The 21,834-nt window shown below is 39.6% G+C and overlaps 1 protein-coding gene across 1 annotated transcript in view; it reads right to left on the bottom strand.

Annotated features, from left to right (window-relative positions):
- Positions 1-300: 300 nt before the first annotated feature.
- RAPGEF6 (Rap guanine nucleotide exchange factor 6) overlaps positions 301-21,834 on the bottom strand; it is a gene marked incomplete at both ends in the record, with an annotated part of 37,778 nt that continues 16,244 nt past the window's right edge. The window contains 10 exons of the mRNA XM_010162160.2: positions 301-612; positions 4,012-4,523; positions 6,479-6,704; positions 9,578-9,691; positions 11,095-11,229; positions 12,672-12,863; positions 15,233-15,453; positions 18,161-18,184; positions 20,564-20,687; positions 21,592-21,803. Coding sequence (XP_010160462.2) covers positions 301-612; positions 4,012-4,523; positions 6,479-6,704; positions 9,578-9,691; positions 11,095-11,229; positions 12,672-12,863; positions 15,233-15,453; positions 18,161-18,184; positions 20,564-20,687; positions 21,592-21,803 — 2,072 coding nt within the window. The remainder of the gene's footprint in view (positions 613-4,011; positions 4,524-6,478; positions 6,705-9,577; positions 9,692-11,094; positions 11,230-12,671; positions 12,864-15,232; positions 15,454-18,160; positions 18,185-20,563; positions 20,688-21,591; positions 21,804-21,834) is intronic.

Below are 21,834 nucleotides of genomic sequence, written 5' to 3'. Positions count from 1 at the left end.
TAATGTCTGTTTGGTGTCAACATGCTTTTTCTAAAGGGAAGGCATTCTTTTTTTTTTAAAGTGTATACACATGCATAGATATATATCTATATAGATATATGTATCTATATAGATATATCTCTCTATGCATGTGTATACAGCCGTACAAACATATTTGTACCTTTACAGAGATTAATCAAGTTTTAATCCCCAAGAATGACCACAGAAAAGCCCAGAACACCCTTGCCAAGTAACCAACTGCACAGACCAGATTCACACAGCAGTTCACTCAACATCTACCGAGTCGGGTGTTGCACATACCATCCTCTTCACTATCTGCGTCAGTCATATCTGCTAGTTTGGGGTTGGACGGCTGCCGACTATGCCACTGAGGCATCTTCGATGAAATACAGGCCACCGGTTCACTACCGAGAGAAGCTGATGAAAGTCTAGAGAGGTCACTGTGCAGCATCTTTGACCTCTGCACTGCCACACTATAGTCTGGAGGTTTTAGGTGTGGGTGATGGGGTGATCCTTCCTTTATGTCCGCTAAAGAAATCCCCATATATCCCGGAGGGGTGGGCGGTGGCTCCCTATACCTATCGTCCTTCTTAGGTGAGGTGACACAGTACACTGGGCACAAGAAATAAGCAATGGAAATGTTAAAGAAGGAAAAAAAAAAACAAAGGAAACAAAACGTTAAAAAATCATGAAATGTTACAATGGCAAAACAGAAACTGATAACAAAATGCAAATGCAGAAACACCGGTTATAACGACAGCAGCAGATATTTACGCTTTCATTTCTGTTTTCTACTTGTTTTAAGAAGTCAGAGTAGCAATAGAACCCATGAATTCATTAGGCAAGAGGCCAATTAGGCAGCAACAGGACTATAACCCTTTCTACACTCAATTTCTAATTACACCTCATTACATTCCCTACTCCTGCGGCTCCGCTCCACGGCGGGACGCTGAGGAGCGCGATGGACAGAGAGCTCAGCACGGCGATGCTGCCGCCTCAGCCTGCTCCCCCTCTCTGTTATGGGCTGGGAAATGGAAATAAAAAGAAATTAAGGCAACTAGCCCAAAGTTCCTCTGCACGGTGTGCTAGAGACCCATGGCAAGAACTGTTGGTTGACTTCAACAACATCCACTTCATCACCCATCAGTGGCTTAACAGAAATTCATTCTAAAATATCGCTGTATCAATTCATGGGTAACAAGACATTAAACCACCCGATATCAGCTATGCTACAGGAAAGAAAAAACCCTCTAGTATCACATGAAACTGCTCCTATGAGGTAAGCTATATACAGAGCTGGCATTCATTATTTTGCATTTTCTAAAATACTATTTTACATAAATAATAATTATTTTGCATTTTCTAGTAAACAATAGCTTAGCATGCCCATAGTTTCCTTCCCTGTTCATCAGCAGTTCAGGTCACACAGGCTCTCAAACCAAAAGCTTAAATTTTTAAGTTCCCCCCACGCCCCCAGGTCTGGGGCTCATGTGCATGTTAAATTGGGCTTTTTCCACGTACATGTTGCAACAGGAGAGTTTCAAAGCTAGGGTAATTTTTTTTAAATCTGTCAGTTGAGTGAATTTGCATTCTTCTTGTGGATACATTTTAAACAGTGCCATGTTCATTACAGTTTCATTTATTTCAGCCACTGCAATATATTCTTATCTTACAGGAACATGGAAGGGTGAAAATAAAGGTGTATTTCTTATTGTGTTGGGGACTTGGGAGGTTCTGGGTGTTGGTATTGGGAACAAGAGCTGGTTCATACCTGATGGCCTCAGTTCATGCTTGGGCTTACAGGAAAATAAAGAAAACCTAATTCCCATAGTTTGGGTTTTAGCAGATACACAGGGGGTACAGGCAGAGGCTTATAATGCTGATTTATAAGAATCATTTTCTTTTAACTATCATTTAACTGGACCCCTATGAGAAAGCAGAAGAAGCTCAGGAGGTTTTTTTCTCCCTGAAGGGATGGACAAGGGCTGGTTCTCCCAAGCAAACCCCCCACTATCAGTCTTGATTGGTTTTACAGGAGGACAGTGAGGGTGGCTATATTCTCCTTGTAAGGAGAAAGCTTCAGGCTCCCCAGAGCTAAAATCTAGCCTACTGTAATAACAGAAGGAGGAATAACGTGCCCTTTTGTAAAGTTCAATTCATAATATTTTACACATTCTATCAAAATAAAACACTCTATGAGCTTTTAATGTCCACAGCATTAAGTGTCTGTAATTTCTGTCACCCACTCACAGTCTCAGGAGGTTACAAAACCCTTTCACAAGGAACTCTCCTTCCCAAGCAGCTGATTAATCAAATATCCACTTTCTAAAGAAAATAGGGTGAAATTCCACACATTGGTTAAGGGAAACGTAACTTAAAGGCAGCAATATCAATTTTTTTATGTTTACTATAGGTAAAAGTAATGGAAAAGCTTTTCCCTTTGGCTGTACAGCAATGGCACATCACCATTCCACACCTTCTCTGCTGGTGAAGGAAAGGTTCCAGCAAGAAACATTCAATGTTGAAGAGGGTAAAGATGAAGTCATCTGCCAAGGTCACATTCTGCCATTAGTATGTGGGCAGTGCCTTTCCAGCTTTGTTTTAGAGGTTTTCAGGCAAAAAAAAAAAAGCTTGTGCCAACTCTGCTGGGGCACTATTCAACACCAGTACTCATTAAGCAAACGAACTGAAGATTGTTGTTTCATTTACGATATTCTGAACTGATGGAATCATTACAGACTCTGGCAACAAGCTGTTTGTAGAGAAGAAGCAAACGGTGAAATAAAGTGAAAATATCTTTGGCATATTGTATGATGGTGAATAGTTAACAGATTTGCATTTCCAAATCAGAAATTATATCCACCTATGTCAGATCTTTGCTGAAGCAGACATATGCACGCTCTACTGAAGGACGTGGCTGAGTGTTTCTTACCAGCCTGCTATGACAGCACAAAGGAGACAAGCTATATGGTGCAGGATGTAAACAGAATTAAAAAGAAGGGGAAAAGCTGTGAGCAAAGGAAGCGTGGTACTGAATAGCTAAGACACCATCTCCTAAAAATGCTCAGAGGCTCCTGAGCAGCTTTGCAAGGCTACAAGGGCAGAGTACATGCACAGGAGTGAGCACGTTCCTTGCAAGGCTCCACCATGCTGCCTTTCTTCTACAAAGCCAAGGAGGAGAGACTCAATCCAAGACCTCCACCCTACATGCAATGTTTATTCAAGCAATTACCTTTGATAACATAAACGCCTCAAGCAATCTAGTCAGTAATTAAATTGCACTTCAGCTGCACCCTTGACTTACAGCATAGAAAGCTCTGCGCTCCGTGTTTTATCTTGTTCTTAACCAGTTCCTTTCATTTTGGCTGCTAAACTCACTAGGACAGGGAAAGAACATCTTGCTTGGTAGAACTATGCATCTTTGAAAAGACATTTTGTAGGTTTTTCTCCTTTCATATGTAGCCAAACTGCAGTTGTATAACCAAATAAACGGCAGTTTAACACAGCAAAGACAGGAAGGGAATCTGCTTTGCCCTTGAGCTTCCAGAGACCCAAGCCCTGTGGATGAAAGGAGCTTCAGAGAGGTGGGAGAGCTCTGTATCACTCAGCACTCATGCTCTTCCCTCTTGGGTTCATGGAAAGTCATATTATATGGATTTCAAGAAGCCATGCTCATTGCTCCTTGCCAGAGGAACATCTACAGTGATGATTGTTCCCAAAATCATCCAAAAAAAGGTCACACTACTGAGAGGAACTGCCTGATGTTTTCATGAAGACAGTTCTGCAGACCCATGCGGTGACTGGGAAGTGTGCTGTTTTATTATTTCAATTTTCCTAATGCAAAAGAAGATGGCTGGCAAACACGCTGTCTGTGTAGCCTTCTGATTAAAACCACGTGTAAAGCTGAATTTAACATGCCATCCAGCCCCCAGACCTGCTGATGTCATTTCTTAACAACACCAAAATGAAAACCAGATGCAGAAGCTTCCACAAGCCGTTGGCTTGGCTTACCTATCAGGCCTTTTTCTGTACTCGAAGTAACAGTTTTATAAGTTGTATCAGCGCCTGGTTTAGAGTCCAAAACCTCCGTCTGCTCTGCTGTAGAGTTCTCCAGCCCCCTCCGCTTAATTGTCCCATAGTTTGTTTCGTAGGTGTCTGACAGTGAGCTGGAGGAGGCCCAGCTCTGCCGAGACTGATCGAGCTCCACGCTGGCTTTCGACTGCCTGTTGGTTTTGGAAAAGGCTTCAGAATACAAATAAGCCTCCTCAGAGTAACAGTTTGTGGGATCAACTTCAGCTATAGGTCCGTCCAGCTGAGTGTGACGGTAAGAATTGAGGAGATCCCAGCTCTTCTGGTTTGGGATATTCTGGAAGTTGTCATGAGAACTACTTGAGCATGAAGTCCAGCTTCCCCGACCGCTATCCGCTGCTTCTACCGTGATATGTTCATGAGAGATCTCCTCACTGCTCATGGAGGACGTGAAAGCCATCCCTCTGATGAGAGCAGGCCTGGTGATTGACCAGCTACATTGGAAAACAACAGAAAGCAGGAAAAAAAACCCAAACAAACCTCATAAGCTTTTAAAATAACATACTCAGAGACATTTATCTGGTTTTAAAGAGAACTAATCTCTGGTTTGAAAACAGGTACCCAGCAAGGTCAAGGTACAAGGAGCACTGACAAGAGACACCTCTACTCCCAACTCACTACTGCACATGGGTAGTTATTCCCAAGGAAATAATAAATCTGCAAGAGGCATTTCCAAGCTTGCCCCCATCTCCATAAAAATCTGGTCCACAGAAGGTTTGCTCTATCAACCACAGCAAGACAGTGCCTGACAGAAAGCAGAAGAGCAATTACCTCTTTAGTTTCAGGCTACTACCACCTTTTTCTTTGCACTAATAAACTAAAACCAAAATAAATATTTAGAATAAAACCCAACTCTTCAGTGTCAGCAAAATAAAGTTGTTCAGACAGAATGGAGGTAGTTGTATTTCAAGAACATTTGGAAATATTGGGTATAAATAACATTTGTGGAAACGATCTGGAGTGACAGATTCTGAAACCCAAGCCCCAAATTTCTTGTTTAAAAAAAATAGCTGCTAAAAGCTCTGATCACTGTCAATATATAATTTAGAGGGGAAAAAAAAATAAAGCCAGGTTTGCATGAATTTAGAACCCATGAAGTTACAATTGCCAGACGCTATTCGAGTCTCTTAACTATTTCTGGTTAGGTTAACAAATGCAGGGACAGCACAACATTAAAATTCAACGCTATCCCTCAGCAGTTTACTGACACGTTGTGAAATCAAGGAACATTTCTTAGATATGTGCAAACAACTTTTGTTTTTTTCTCCCTCCCTTGCTTTTCTATTTTATAAGTTCTAGCAGAAAAAACTGCTTTCTTCCCTCCAAACCCCACTGAAACTAAGGCATGAAGGAAGAACCATATGCTTTGAATTTGCACTGTGCTTCAGCCACCACTGAAGGTGGTTTTTCAGAGCCAGCTCCAAAGGTAACCCACTGTAACCTGCTCAGACAGGGCATTTCGCTCAGTACACCCAGACTGTTGTGACTAAACAAGTTCTCAGTGTGTGTTCTGCCTTTTAGAAAAAGGAATTATTTTGGTTTATGAAGCACAACTTTAAACTCTCGTTTTTAGCACAATGAAATAAATCACTTATTTCTGAAGAGCTGCATCACTTGAGCAAAGCACACACGAAAAAAGCTTTTTTTAAGAGGGGAGAGAACAGCACTGAATTAAAATCAATTATACAGAAACAACATATATCTCTTTATAGAGTTCAATTGTTAAAAAAAAAATAAATTATATTGCTTTAGAGATGAGCTGTAAAGATTATAAATGTAAAGAGCATCTCTTATTGACTTGACTCCACAGCATCTGAGGACAGAAGATGCTATCCCAAGAAGATTCCCACATATTAAATCTTATGGATCAAGGCTTAACATCTAGTAAGACAAAACCAAAAACTTCCAGTTCAAAGGGCCATCTCAGGACAAGTTCTCATTGTGCTAAAGTAACAAGACCTCAGGTTGGGCAACTCTCAGGAAGACAGTGGCAGAAAAAGCTTCTGGTCTGCCTAAGCAACAAATGACAATAAAAATCCTTTAAAAATCACATTAGAGTACGTTAAGTGACTGGCACTTCTGACTCAGAGAGAACTGATAACACCCTGTTCTTGTTCTGCTGTCTCCCACCACTGCACTAATTTCTTAAGTATCATTTGCAGTCAGTCTCCTGCAAGAGACGTCCACCTGAACCCCACTGATGGGAACAAGCTGTGGTGTGCTCCAGTACCACTGTAAGCTTCTTGGGAAAACAAGCTCTTCCCACACAGAGCAGCCAGTACTCCAGCTTCTAGCAAGAGTTTAATAACCAGAGTAGAGTCCTGACCAAAGCTTCACTACCTCTTCTGACACCAGGACACAAACCCAACCAAAACCAGTTACACCTTACCCTGGGCACGGCTGGCCGTAATCAGCCAGCGGTTGAGGATGCTCTTTTCTCTCTGCCCCTGCTGAATCCACCACAATGAGAGACTGGGACAAACTCCTCTCATCCTGCAGCGCTGCCGACATCGAGTCCACTGAGCAGTTGCTCACGATGCTGGACCGGGATGAAATCTCACTGTGACTGGAGTCCGAGAAGTTGTCAGATTTAGTGGAAGGTATGAGGGCATAACCTAAAGGAGAGGAGAAGAGAATGTCTTGGTCAGGAGAACAAATGAAATTTACTAGGTATGACAGTGAAATGTAGACACATAGATTTCAGCAAAGATATTTAAAAGAAAAACCAATCAAATCGTGTTTGTACACAACTGGTCCACTGAAGCTTTTAGGGTACTAAAGCTTTTAGCATCTATCAGCCTCTAGCACTGTAATTTATTAATTCAAATCTGGTGACACCAATAACCTACCTGCAACTCCACTACTCTCCAGACCAGAAGGTTAAACCTACCTAAACAGGATCAACAGTTGCAGCATGAATTAATGGGTGGATAGATCAAGTCTCTCCAACTTTGCAAGCGCCGAGTCCTCTAGTATAAATGCACTGCATTTCCCACTGTCCCTCTGCCCTACTGTCGTGTGAGACTCAAACAAGATTTTGGCAGTGGATGAGGAGATGCTGACTAAGGTAAAAGCCAGCGATTAGCACTCAGGGCTTAGCCATATGCTCCATTTCAGTTTTATTATCTGTTCCAAAATTAATAGAGAAGGAAGCAAAAGCAGCAAAACACAACTTTAGCAGGAGCTGGAGCAGACACCAGAGTTGTGCCTGCAGAAGGGAAACAGCTGAAGACCTCACATTTCACAGCAAAACATAAAGTTGTTGGGTTTTTTTCCTGCTTGGCTTACCCTTCCCCTCAAATAACTTATTTCAAACACAAATAATGTATATAGCCCCATATATCCAACACCTCCTCTTCCCAGTACCTGGAGTGAATGTAGAATTGACTACTATACTGGGGACTTCCTTGGGCTCTGTCTATATATATCCTGTAGACACTTCTACTGGAATAGCTAAAGTGATTCCAGATGGGATACCTGTCCCCACACCACATCAGAAAAAGCCCTTAGTATGGACAACTTGCCTAAATCATTTATTTTCATGACCTTAGGGAATCGGGGAAAGAACTGAAATGAACTGAACTTGGCAAAGTGTGTCTGGGCTGGTCTGAGGGAAACCACACCCAGGTCCTTCAGGGTTAGTGACTGGTCTCCCTCCACACAGGACAACCTAGAAGCTGAACCACAGATCTAAGATCATTTTCTGAACACCTCTTGAAGACAGACAGGCTTGGGGCCATGACCACTTCCCTGAGGAGCTTGTTCCAGTGCTTGACCAGACCCTCAGTCTTGGATTAATGACTGTGGTGGTGTTTTGGAATTTCTTTTAATTTAAATATATATATTTTTTTAAGTTCACAGTGAGTTTCTCTATAGAAACTCACTTTCCACTTAGTGTCAGGAAATACATCCCTGCCTTCACGAGGAGAAAACAGCCTATGATATGCCTCACATTATGTGCATAAAACTATAAAATTAGAACCTTTATTTGAAAATAATGGATCACCAACTGCTTCATGTATAGGTAAGTGAGCACCTGTAAATTAACCAAAACATGGTCTTTCTTTACAGGAGACCATACTAATACACTGTTGACACAGTCCTCAGATAAGCATTTTTTCCCCAAATTCCTGCCAATCACTTGATTTCTCACTTCATTTTTACCTACGCATGCCTTTGAGCTGGACTGCCATAAATCGACATCAATTAGGTGAAAATGAAATGACCAGGCAGTGTAAAAGCCATGCCAGTGATACACACAGAAATTAATCTCGAAGATTGATGTCATGAAGTCCATAAAAAAGACAGCTCATTGCATCATGTGGCATCTGGAGCCACTGGTATACAAGCCACTGAACATACAGCTCATCATTTGAGATATTTCACCACTTAAGCTTGATTATTGTTGTAAAATTTTAAGAACAAATATGAGCATTAAGTATCAATATTAACAAATGAATGAACTGAACCTTATGAATGAAAAAAGTATAGAAGATAATTTTTAAGATTAAATTTCAGTTTCCTTTGACAATAATTAATACCTCATATTCCTTGTCTAATGGGCTAAAACTAACACAAGTGTACTGCAGAAAGAAATGCTCTCAGAATGTGTCTGAATTTTAAGACACTTTTCTTCAAAAACTTCAAAGATCTGGAGAACAAAAGGACTCCTCTTCAATAAAGAGATTCACACTATCTGAAAGCTGAGTGGTTAAATAACAGCACGTGTACATAAACAGATTAAATGTTAGTCTCTGCTGGGCTGAAAAGCTCAGCAGAAGATGTGACCAATGCAAATAAACACCAACGTTGGAAGTGAGCATTTGATTTACATCATATAAGGAACTATCTAGTGTCTAATTAAGAGAATGTTGCAGAACTTACTGTTTCATTGGCATTTGTGAAACACTAAGTAACAGAACTGCCACTGTACCTGTTCCTTGATTTTCTAAACTTCACATTATTGTCTTCACTGCACTGTAAGGGTGATTAACTATAAATAACTGACACAAATATCTGGAAGGGAAGCACATTAAACAGCTTAAACATGTAAATGAACAACACTGAAATAACTTAGAGAAAAATCAGTCTATCTGATACGAAGTGGACATCATCATCTGTCTTCTAAAAATACATCACAGAGTCTTCCTTCTCTTTCTAGACTTCATGCACAGGCAGTAAGATGGCCACAGATTGCTGTTGCTATAGATACTGGTTGTACTCAGAGCATCACTGTCTTTCTCCTTTTGGTTTTCACTCCCTTCTGAGTCTTCAATGTGCTCTGCTTCCCTTTTTGCAGTAAAAGCTGTCCTTTCCCTGGAGAAGCTTCTTTCCCTAAGTCTTTTAAATGGGGGTCCCTTCATCTTCCTCTGCTCACTCTCAGCTTCTGCCTTTTCACTCTCAGCCTGTCTTCCTCCCTTTGCACCGATGTCAGAACTGTCTCTTGCTTTCATAATCATCCAAATTTTCTTTTGTAAATAAGCCCCACCTATTCCATAGCTGCGTTGGCCACTGTTCTTGTTGCTGGTTTCACTGGCGAGTGATGAGGAAGAGCCAGAGAGATTCATTTGACTGCAGTTATCTGACCTTTGGATGTTGCCAACTACAACAAAGAACACACACAGGCAGACCTTGGTAAGTGACGAGATAAACAACAGCAAAAATAATGTCCTGGTTTTAAAACCCTTTTTTTTTCCAATCCTATTTGCATATCACTTGGGTACAGCTCAAAAGAAAATGACATCTAAGATTAAGTGGAATGTGTTCGTGCCTAAAACTGTCTTTCCACTGTCTGTGAAGCGTCTAATTTTAGTTCAATGAGCTCTTAGCACTACACATACAACAGGGTACGGATCACCTCGAATTACATCAGTGCTAAAAATATGTTGAAAGCAAGCTGAATTAATGAAATAATCCCAAAGAAACAAAACATTATTTTCAAAGAACCAGATGAAAGTTAACAAAAACCAACATGTTCATAAGTGACACTCGAAAGTCTCTGTGGAGCTAGGTTTGGCAACCCAAGGAAATAAGCTTCTTATACATATGCTGTGTTGAAGTATAAAATAAGTGGCATTCTCCTAAAGGAAAGAGTCACTTGTGAAGGCAGAAGTGGATGGACCAGCATGATCTCCCACTGAAAAGGGTGAGAAGATGCAGTAAGTCACCATGCCATGCCATGCTAATCCAGTGGTTTTGGGCTGTCAGTGAGTCAAAAGCAGCACAGAAGGGAGGGAGAAACACCTTACACCGTTCGACACTGACCACACTGGCTGACTACACAGTGATGTTAAAGAGATTTCAAATGAATTCCCATCCAAGGTTGACTAATGATGAAGTGATGCAGGTCTTTTAAGACGAAGACATCAAAAATAAAGGGATTCTCAGGGCATCATGATAGACAGGGATGTATACAAAGCCCTGTGCACAAGAACAAAAAATATGAACAGCGACTCGAGGATTTAGATGGATGCACTACTTTTCCAGCTATCAAAACCATCTGTTCTACAGAACTATGACAACAGCATTTTATCTCCAGCTCCATCTGATCACCTGATACTCCAGTTACCTCAGGCAAAAACATTAAGATGTCTCAACAGTCGCAGTTTCTGCTCAACACTCTTGTCTTCAAGCAATCCCCAGGTTTGTGAATCCCACTGATAACAACCAGCCACCTAAATCTGAACTGATGCTCTGGTGGTTGTCAGCACTTATGATCTATTGGGAATTCTGGCAGTAGCTTTTAAGAAAACAGTTGCTCCCCTTTTTAAACAGGAGGTGACTTTTAAGGTCAAAATATATAAATGCATTGAAAAAATATGTCTATTAATAGAAAGACATGGTTCTATTCTTGACATGAATATTCTAAACTACTATTCCTCTTTACACATCATTACCAACAAATATTCCTGTCGCTGCCCACCCTGGTTTTTAGTACATCAGAGCTCTGAGTTCCTGAGACAGATGCTGACATGTGCACTGTGAACACTCACACAGCAGACGTACCTTTGCGTGGAGAGCCCTGAGGAGAAGCAGGTGGGCTGGAGTGCAAAGACGATGCCATGGACATAGTGTCATCTGTTTGTTTCTTACTACTTACTTCCTCAGACAAGCTTAATGACTTTTGTGGGGAGCCTGTACCTATGAAAACAAGGGAATAATTTACTGCATATTATTCTTCTTTCGAGTTAGTGACACCTGTTCAAACTACAAACAAGCACCATGTTGAACAACCACTGGAGTATTGAGCAAAGAGAGCAGCAGATGCTCAGATGAATTCTGCATGTGCAGACAGTCTCCATTTCAAATCTAGATCAGCTCAGCAGTGGCCACAGCTACTGCTGGCTGCTCATCTGAAATGTGTTGAAGCACCCAGGTCATGACCAGAACCACTGCAACAGATACACTAGTTGTGATTTTGGGAAAGGACTAAAAACTGTGTATTATATAAAGTTTGGAGGAAACCCTTGCCCATGACACTGTTGGGACAGTGTTAATCTGTGTCAAAGCCAACAAGTCAGTTCAAGATCTTCACAATCAGGAGTTCTCAAATCAGCTCCCATGTGCACCATACACTACTTGGCAAGTTTAGCACAAGCAGTGTGCCACTGGACTTTGCAAACTGATGATTTAGCATTTCACATTCACTGGGAGACCTCCTTGCTGAGGAGTTAATTTAAGTTCTGAACAGCTTGTTAGATCAACACTGAACACTTCACATAGGGGAATGAAGAAACACCCCTCAGCAAAGCTCCTGGAACATAGCAACTTGCACAGGCTTTTAAAAGAAGACTTGAAATAAATACTATTAGAAAGCTATTTTATATGCTGTAATATAACGTTTTCTGAAATTATTTTAATGGATATTGATACTCGATGTATCATAGAATCATTTCATAACATTTACTGACTGCAACTAACTTTAATAACCCACAATTGTAGCTTTCAAATGATACAACGGTTATGCAAATAGCTCAAAAGCATTTTAATACATAATACTGCTTTGCAACTAGCAAATTTAGAGACAGAAAAAATTAATGCTTACTAGGAGCAACTAATAACATATGCTGTTCCATTTGACAATAATGTTGTTATAATGGTGTTCCAGAGGTTAAAACATTAAATGTCTGTGATTTGTTTCAATAATTTCACCTAAATATATTATATTTCATTTTGTCATGAAAATAAATAAGCAATGTTGTTCTACTCCATTTGTGCCAACCCCTTCAGAATGCAAAAATACACATTAAAAGACTTAACACAGTATATCTGACCTGCTCTAGAGAGGGATATTAAGATCACTTTAGTTAGAACATGTTCTTTAGTTCAAGGAATAGTTCAGCATATTTGGAGCCAGCACCTTACCATTAGAAGTTTTAAGGAAAGTTATTAAAGATTGTGTAAATGACCAAGTGAGTGGCACACTCTCTTAAAACACAGTAATATGCTTCAGCTGTTTTAATGGGAATGAAGTAAATGAAGCACAAGGGTATCTCAAATAATTCACCCAGCTACAAACAGCTCCTCTCTCTTATTGACTTCACCTGTCAAACCATCCGGACAGGTGAACTGAAGATACTCACTGAATGTGACATGATCCTTTGTCAGTCCCTTTTTCCTACTGGGGTATAAATTCACAGTTGGAACCTGAAGAACTTGACTCATCCTGTTCTGTTGATGCTGATGGGCTTTAGCAGTTTGGCCAATTGATCTCATGGGTACTGGAGACATTTCTGAGGATTTTCCTCCTCTTCTCTCACTTAAATTCTTTGTCACTGTTAGGGAAAACATGCATATAAATATCTTGCACTTTGAATTATTACAGTCATTCTGAAGGACAACCACCCAGACAAAACAACCACGGGATGAGGCAGATAAAACCTATTTGAAACCATTTCTATTCCAGACACACCTATCTCGTTACGCTGAACAGGCTGTGACATTAAATAGCATTAAAAAAACCTCAACTCTTTAAAGTGTCATAGAGGTACTTTATCAAAAGACAAAAAATGTGATTTATTTCTACTATAAGTCTATATTTTAGATGCTTGTACATAAGATGAAAAAGCATAACAGCATCTCCTTCAGCATTACGTAATGCCACAGAAGGCAGAAGGAATGGCTGCTTTGCAGCTGGCATCAAACCTTTCACTAGGTGGCACAACTGATTTACAACGCAGGGTGTTGATTCAGCTTCTGCTTTAATCACGCACACAGCAATTAATAAACTCTGGAGTTAAGGCCATTTAACTTGCCCTTTAATTCCCTTGGAAAAGTCTGGATTGCAGCATTACTGGTGCTCATTCCTTCTGCAGGCGAGGCCAGGAGAATCTTACCACCAAGGTAAGAGAGTGGGGAGCTGTACCTCTTAATTTTCTGGGTATGTGGGGGGAAAAAAAAAGCCACAAACCCCCCCAAAAACCCTATCTGCACAAAAACAATCTGCAAAACCATGTACCAGGCTCTCTGCTTCAAAGCCACATGGTTGAAATTTAAATGTGGGTAAAGGCACCAAGTGCAGAGGAACTGTCCCAGGAGCGGCTCAGTGCTCCCACCCCACCAGAACAAACACCAGGAGGGGGCTGGCAGCTCATCTCAATCAGATCAATCACCTGTGGTTTTTGGGTTTTGGGTTGTCCCCCCTGTTTTAAAAAATAAATACTTTAATAAAATGCCACTCTACTATATACTTATTTGTATCTCCACTTAACCTTCATTTTCCTTTTTTGAAGTTTAAAAAACAAATTTGCTTAACTCCATGGAGTAAACAGTCAGTATAAATTCCCTACTTCTACTTCCAAATATCTATGGCCAGCACTGTGCAAAGAAGACATTAAAGGATTTATTTAAAACAATTGAAAACCAACCTCATAACATTTATGTCTGTCTCCTGGGCATAGTACGGCCACCCGTTATGTTTGCACACAGATCATCTATCAAGAGTTCATCCTGACATGCTTTAATTTATTGTTTCAGCGGGGGAGTAAAGTGTAAAACCCACAATGGTGTTACCTCAGAGTAGAAATGTTCTGTGCTATTACATCTCTGGCTGAACACAGCACAAGCAGAACACTTCTACTAGCAATGTACAATGAGGTGCAGAATCCTGTTCAGAGCTACCTGTGATTTCTGGTGAACTCAAGCACAAGACCAGTGTGAATTTAATATTTTTAAAAAGGGAGTCAAGTCATTTCCAGGATTCCTACATCAGCACTATTTAAAAGGAAACGTTAAAAAAAAAATTGCATAGGAAGGCACCTTACAGAGTAACAAGGATTTGCATTCTTAATTCTGAAGAATGGAAAGGGCTTAAAATTTAATCTTCAAGATGTCATTTCCTAGTCATGTTTTAAGTTACCTCACGAGAGACAAAATGGTATTTGAGGATAAAAAAGGTCTTAAAATGCTGCATTGGGACAACAGCCAAGCATGAAACATTATTTTGTTGAGCGAGGTTGCTACTCTTCCATTTTAGAACAAACCTACCTTTCAAGCATGTGAAAATTTCTAAGGATCAAACCAAAATGCAATTACCATTTCTCAGTTTTAAATAAGAATTTACTGAACCGTGTAAGACAGTGGGTCAGACAGGTTTTTTTTTTTAGTTAGACAGTTGCACAGGAGTTTAAATTATGAAAACTGTCCTGCTGTAGCCCTCAATTTTTGACTGTCAAGCCATGTCAATCCCATCAGTCAATATTGACCTAACTTCTCCTTCTCAACAATCTTGGTTTATTCTAAGCTGTAATCCAGCGCAGTTTCTCTATTGATTTTTGTCTTTTTTCATTTTCTTGCTGTTCACATGGTAAACGTTACTTTTATCCTTCCTAATTCTGTACAAGGACAGCGGGGCAAGAACAGAGCTAATGTGCTACTGAATTTCCTTCCAGACTGATGAAAAGACGTTTAAGAACTATAGGTCAAAACAGAAAACATCACTGAAGTTTTCTGAGCTCAACCAAGATCAGAACACAAATACTGGCTTGCTGAAACTGTCAGTATGTGGATTGAAAAACAAGCACTTCTTAGAGTATTTTTTTCTAGAAGGGAGAAGAGAAAGATCTTAAATGAGTATTTGTAGGGAAGGAACATGATTTTTATAAATTTTATAGATCATGCCACTGTTCTGAATCACTGTACTTACGAGTGCTATATGCAGGCTCACACTGAAGTGACAATATTTGGATTTTTTCTTCGTCTGTCTCTACGTTCAAGTTGGACAAGTACTGCTTCACCTTCCTCGCCATCTGGGCATCCTCATACAGCTTCTTGGCGTTCAGAAGCGAGCTTCGTCGGGCACGTTTTTTGTGAGCACCTCCCTGTACATCCAGCATGTTCGAGTTTGTGCTGCCCTGGCTCAGAGACCTAGAAAAGAAAAGAGCAAAGCATTAAATTTTTTAGTTCTCAACAACAACGAGGAGCTACAGTAGCACACGCCAAAGCAGATTAATACCAATAATCTTCAGTTAGGGCTAGTGCATGCTGATGCAAATGAGTTAAAAAGATGAACAGCATTTAAAAACAACACTTGTCTTAAAAATAGTCTGGTAAATTGATAGCAGGAATTTGAGTCTAGAAAAGGATTGCACGTGAAAGTGTGGAACTAGCAAGAAGGAGCGCGATGTTGGGTAAAGCACCCGTTTAGCTCTGCTAAGGAATCGCATCTTGTTCTGCCAACCCCACGCTGCTTCAGCTGCAGACTGGAAAAGTGGACAGACTCAATACCTCTGTTCATTGAAGGCATTTAGTCCTTGCTCTTTGCATCAGACTTACAACAGAAACTTCTTGCAGTTCAGCTGAGTACGGAGATGTGTGACTAGTGTAATCCTCTTAGAAAACTGAGCTTCTGACAATGTTTAAATAAGGCAGGAAATTATGTTAAATATGCAAAGTGCATTATATCATGCACTTAACTTCTTTCCCCAATTAAGAAAGAGCATTCATAGAAGAGCAGCTCATTAAAAAATTTATCCCAACAAAGGTCAGTGATAATATATATATGCCCAGACTTGTAGACTTGCATGTATGAAAGACAACGCTCCTCAGTGCTCCTTATTTTGAGCTGACAACTCTATCAGCCACGGAACCAAAACCAAATAATTCCCAAATTGTTAATGTACATCAGTTACGTGCCCTGACAGTCACTCCTATCTGATGACTCAGTGATCAAACAACTGATCTTGGTATGGTTCAAATATACACATCACCTCTGTTCAACTGTCTAAAGTCCTGGGGCCACACCAGTCCTAATCCATTTTTTTAATAAATGGAGATCACAGTATATGTTACACATAAATTCTAATGAAAAGCATCAATAAAGTTGTTTAAAATTGTTTGTGGGGTTTTTTTAAACATCCACAAAATCCCAGAATTGCCTCAATTGGAAAAGATCTTTAAGATTATCAAGTCCCATAAATAACCTCACACTGACAAGTCCCTGACTAAACCATGTCCCTAAAGTTCTTCAGAAGAAAAACTTTATTTTAAAAGGCTAAATTATTTTTAAAAGATGTTTATCAAGATCTTGGGTGCGTTTACAGAATCATAAGTGGCAGAATAAACAATCTCCAGCACAGAAGAGCCATCACAGCTGAGTCAGAATGAAACATAATGTTTGAGGAAGTCCAAAGAATCGAGCACACTGAGCTTAAAAAATAAGAAGTGGTGGAAAACAGCTGACTGCAATATTTTTAAAGTGAAATAAATCAATCTAAGAGAAAAATATCAGCTTAAAAACTGGCAGAAATTTATAGCTTAATTAAATAAAAAAAGTAATGCTGTTATAGGCAAAGAGCAGCAAAAGTTACAATGGACTCTTCACACCTCTTCAGACCAAGGGGGTTACTCCCATCTCCTACAGATAACAGCAAAGCTAATACCTACTCTATAATGAAACAGGAAACTACATTATGTTTATTTTTAATTATATAAATATTATATTGCTTATGTACACACTGTTTCTAAGTCTGGACTTGACTTTTTAAGGCAATTTAATTCAATTTCCTTTTTACATGATTTTTCCTTATTCACTTCTGTTCACGGGAATCCCAAAGTTTGGAAATTATAGTGGCTCTAGTTGGATCCTAAGTATTCCTCCCCATGAGCTGCACTGTGAGCAGTTGGTTATCGAGCACCTCACACTGCCAGCAGAGCTCTCCCGCACCTTGCTGATCTCCCAGTATGGACCAGTACCCAAACCTGCTCTCCCCAGTTTTTCTAGCTCAAGTCCTGGCACTGTCCCCATCACTGTTGGGGATAAATCAACTTGTAAAGTGATTGTAGGGAGGGCAAAGCAGCACAAGCACTTCTGCCTCCATCCTCTGGGCAAGATGCTGATATACTAATGTAGAGTTGGCTTTAAAGCAGGCACCCACAGTATGAAAAGAAGTTGAGGTGCAAAATGCAAAGGCACGTAGGCTCAGGTACCCAGGTAACAATTTATGGGCAAAAATGCACATAAGAACACATAAAACACAGCTACAATGTCATCTTCTGCCGTGTGTCAGTCAGGAACTCGACCAGCCAGTCTGAGCACTCTCATTTATAGTCATTTCATTATTCAATCTTTGCACAATCAAGACTCCCAGTGAAATCAGTGAGAATCTCAGTGTCTCGAATGTGAGATGCATTTCAAATATATACTAAAAATAAATACCTTGAAGCTTGAACTCAAACTTCAGGGGGGAAATTACTATATCATTATCACAATTCACAGTGTTCCTTATAGCTTAAAATGCAGAATGGCTTAAACTTTTCTGTTACATGTTAAAAAGCAAGTTATTTATTTCCCAAAATAATCTGCCTTCCAATATAACTGCACAGCAGGGCTTTTTTTTAATGCATAAAGCCAAAACTCAAACAACTTCTCTAGTACACAAAAGCAACTCAGAATTTTTATAGCCGCAGTATAATGTTGGCTGTAACCCCTTATTCCTGTTCTCCAAAAAATAGGTATTGCAGGGTTAATAAAATGCATGCTGTATTTCAGATGCATGCACTAACGAGGAGGATGCAGTATGTTAAGAGTTGCATAATCTTTATTTATCTTAGTTGCATTCATCTCTACACTTACCCCAAACTTCTCCACCTCTTCTTCCTGTAAGCAAGAGCCATATACATTGAAGCATGTATTTGAACAGAAAAGCACAGGAAAAAAAAAAATAAAACAGTTGAGAGTCAGGAAGAAAGATGTAGACAGGAAAGAACAGAAAAGAAAAAATTTCTATACAGCAAAATTCTTCTCAAACAATAACACAATGTTTTAATGGAATGCACGGGCAGGACTTGCTCAAATACTTGAATATGGAAGAATATCTATCAGTTTTTTGTTTATTTTTAAGTTTAACCTACAAATTCAAAAACCAAACTCGCATTAATCTTCAGTTAGGGCTGAAGATTTTCTTGCTAAGTATTTCCCATAAGTCAAATTCCATTTTGATGGACAGAGCAAAAAACTGTTTAACTTATTCATATTGCAGGAAGTGTGATTAAATTAATTTATTCTTTGTATGAAGACTGCATAAATGTTGGAGAAATCACCATCAGTATTCCAGTTTATGATGTTGTTTTCTCTCGATTGCTTGCTGGAAAACAAGCTAGTTGCCAAACACACTGATGCTGAAAAACTAGATGCTCTATATTAATCAGTAATGAACTTGCTCACAAGTCTCATGTTACCACTAACAAACATCTCTTCTTTTTAATTTTTAATCTTCAAAAGCATTTATTGATGCTTCATAACACAAACTGATAGATCAAACACCAGAGGCAATGAAAATGAATATAAATGATGTGAAAACATGGAATTCTTTTCTTTTAATCTTTGGCACTATCTCTAATATTAGATGCCTAAGCATTTTATGTCAGTGTGTACCATTTAAATGATGGTCATTAAAATTTGTTCTGTAATTCTGAAAACCCATACTAAAGGTAACTATTTACTATTAAATTCATTTAATGATGAGGCTTCATTAAGTCTAAGAAAGTGCCCGGGGCATCAGGGAAATTTATTTATAGACTGATTTCATCTATGAATGCCCAAGTTTCTGAAAAGCAATCACAACTTATCAGGAAGTAGCTTTATAACTCTATGTTAAAAGGAAATTCTGCAAATCCAAATCCAATAGTATGGAGACAAATCTCCACTTTGAAATGAATCCATCTTTAAACACCATTAACAAGGGATCTGTTACTTTTGTCTCAAACCTTGACTGGACCAATTTTAAACACAATTCTGATGTTTCCTGATAGTCAGCCTTGAAAACAAAACCCCGACAGGATTCATGATCCTCTGTGAACCCCGACCACTGGAACCAAATCTCCATGCTCCTACATACAGTCCATATCCTTGTGTATGGCATCTCCTTCCACTGCACGGATGGAACTGGATTCATAAACTGAAGACAATTCCAACTGCACAGGTGACTTATCAACTAGAATTTAATGAGGGCTTGTGCAAAGCACACTCCCCCCAGGTAACTGTCTGTTAAGCCTCCTCTGTGCCCTGCTCACTCCATGGTGTCCGGAGAGCTCCCCACTGCTGGGGACACACACCCAACAGACGACTCAAAACCACTATTCTGTCACTTTTTGAAGTACAACACTGTAATGATTGAGCACAGGACATCATCTTGTCACCAACTCCCCACCTGAACTGTACCCTGAGGAGTTTTTGTCTGGCCCATTAGTTGGAGAGGCAAACGAACACTGGAAGGAGAGGACAACAAAACCCTTCTGGGCAGAGATTTAAGGGGATCAGGACCCCACACGGACACAACGGAGTCAGCGATGCTTTTAGTTCAGCCAGTGGGAAGCAAATGGATGCAGGAAGTTATTTAGTTCCACTAAATATAATCTGGAGCTAATCAGCACCAGATTAGAAGTCGTGGTGCTTTTATTCTACAATTTGTTAACCCAGAGCCTGATGATATTATGCATCAGAGAGAAAAAAAAAAACATAACAAAGAAAAAATAAACCAAGAAAACACCCTCCACCTGCTAACAGCCTGAACATATCAGACATTATGTAGGTGGAACAAGCTGTGTTTAGAACAAATAAAAAATATTTTGTTTTTAATATGTTATCAGTGGCATTTTGTTTTGAAGCAACATTTCAGATTTATACATGGGTGATTTAGGTGCTTTTTTAATATATATCTATTTATATATGTATTATATCCTCCCTAATACTATAGCTCTCCCAAAGCTTAACTAATATTTAGTAAAAATCTGAATAATTAAAATTAGAACTTCTTCTCCTTTGCTTTTTAAGGACAACAAATTGGTTTAGTAGTCACTAAAAGCAGGTCTTGGAGGCATTGATTGTCTTGCCACGATTTGACAGACTGTGGTTCTGATGGTAAATGCCAATGGTAAGTTACACAACGACGTACTAACGTACTGATGCACACACAAACCCAGACCCCTACCCACTCTGAGACACCTTCAATCCTACTTGTCTTTCTAAATTGCACACCTTTGTCTGAACATGACAGCCGGATCCATGTTTGCTGAGGTCATTCTGACAACTTGGCGGATTTCTTTGGCAATCATTCGGAGTTTCTCAAAATTCACCAGGCCATCCACTTTCGAATCATTTCCTGCATAATTGAAACACACACATAAAAAAAATAAAGAGAGTAAGACATACTTTTTTTAATGGGCAATGTGTTTCTAAGTTCCCCACATTACCACTCCTCCCTCCCCGCCCCTCCGTCAACAAAACCACTTTCATCAAAACAGCAAAAAAACAGGAAACTCTGGCAAAACACAAACGATAATGAGGAACACTCAGAGTCCCCAGCATTGCTCTCATTAATCTATTTCTAAAGTAACAATTATTAGTAGGAGGAAAGAAGGAGTAAGGGAACTATGCCCAAATTCACTGGCATAGATGTTAAAAGAATATAAACATAGAACTGACATCAACAGCATTCACATTCTGAAATCAGTTCAAATATTTCTGAAACATCACAACCAAGAAGTGGGCACGTTTGGAAATGCTTAACCTTAACCGACTGTGAACAGAATACTTTGTGTAAAAGGACAAAAATTGAAATGTTTAAACAAAAACCCCTGCAAATGCTGAAAGTAAGAGTAGGAGGTGTTGTGTCACTGTAGCTGCCTGAAAGCCACAACATGGAACGCAACCCTCCAAACACTGCAGCAACAACTCTGGGTAAGAGATATTTCAAGTTGTCTAACTACCAGTTAGCACACTCACCTACTCTTCCACCCTAAAACCTCAGGACAGCTGATGAATATTAAGCATTGCTTTGAAAATTTTAAAAATACTCATTTAATTCTCAATTTTTGCCTAGGATCACTCTCTTCCATTAGGCATTCAGAGTTCTATTTTATTTTACTCCTGCAAAAGAGGCATCAAAAGCATCCTACTGGTGGCAGCTTCCCTTAGACATTTGTTGAATCACAGAGCACTGAAGAAAGGGATAAAAATATATTCAACGCTTAGTTTATGATTTCTTTCTCTCTGTTTGACATTACCTTCATGCAGAAACGTGATATCCTTCTTGACAACAGGAAAAAGTGGAATAATTGGAGGTTGCATGCTCTGGCTGCTAAGGATGTTGCGGTATTTTGCCATGTTTCGAGATGGATCAAAAAGATCTTGAAGGTCTCTGAGGTGCTTTTCATATTTGCTCGGTAACTTTTCCCAAGTGCCTCTGAGACGTGCTACTGGTGCTAGATTTAACCCACTGGAAGGCAGAGATATTTCATTATGAGCTG

Source organism: Antrostomus carolinensis, unplaced genomic scaffold (genome assembly GCF_000700745.2).
Source record: "Antrostomus carolinensis isolate BGI_N321 unplaced genomic scaffold, ASM70074v2 scaffold8362, whole genome shotgun sequence".
Classification (NCBI taxonomy): domain Eukaryota; kingdom Metazoa; phylum Chordata; class Aves; order Caprimulgiformes; family Caprimulgidae; genus Antrostomus; species Antrostomus carolinensis.
Note: the sequence above shows the minus strand (reverse complement) of the source record. Positions and strands in the feature narration are given on the sequence as shown.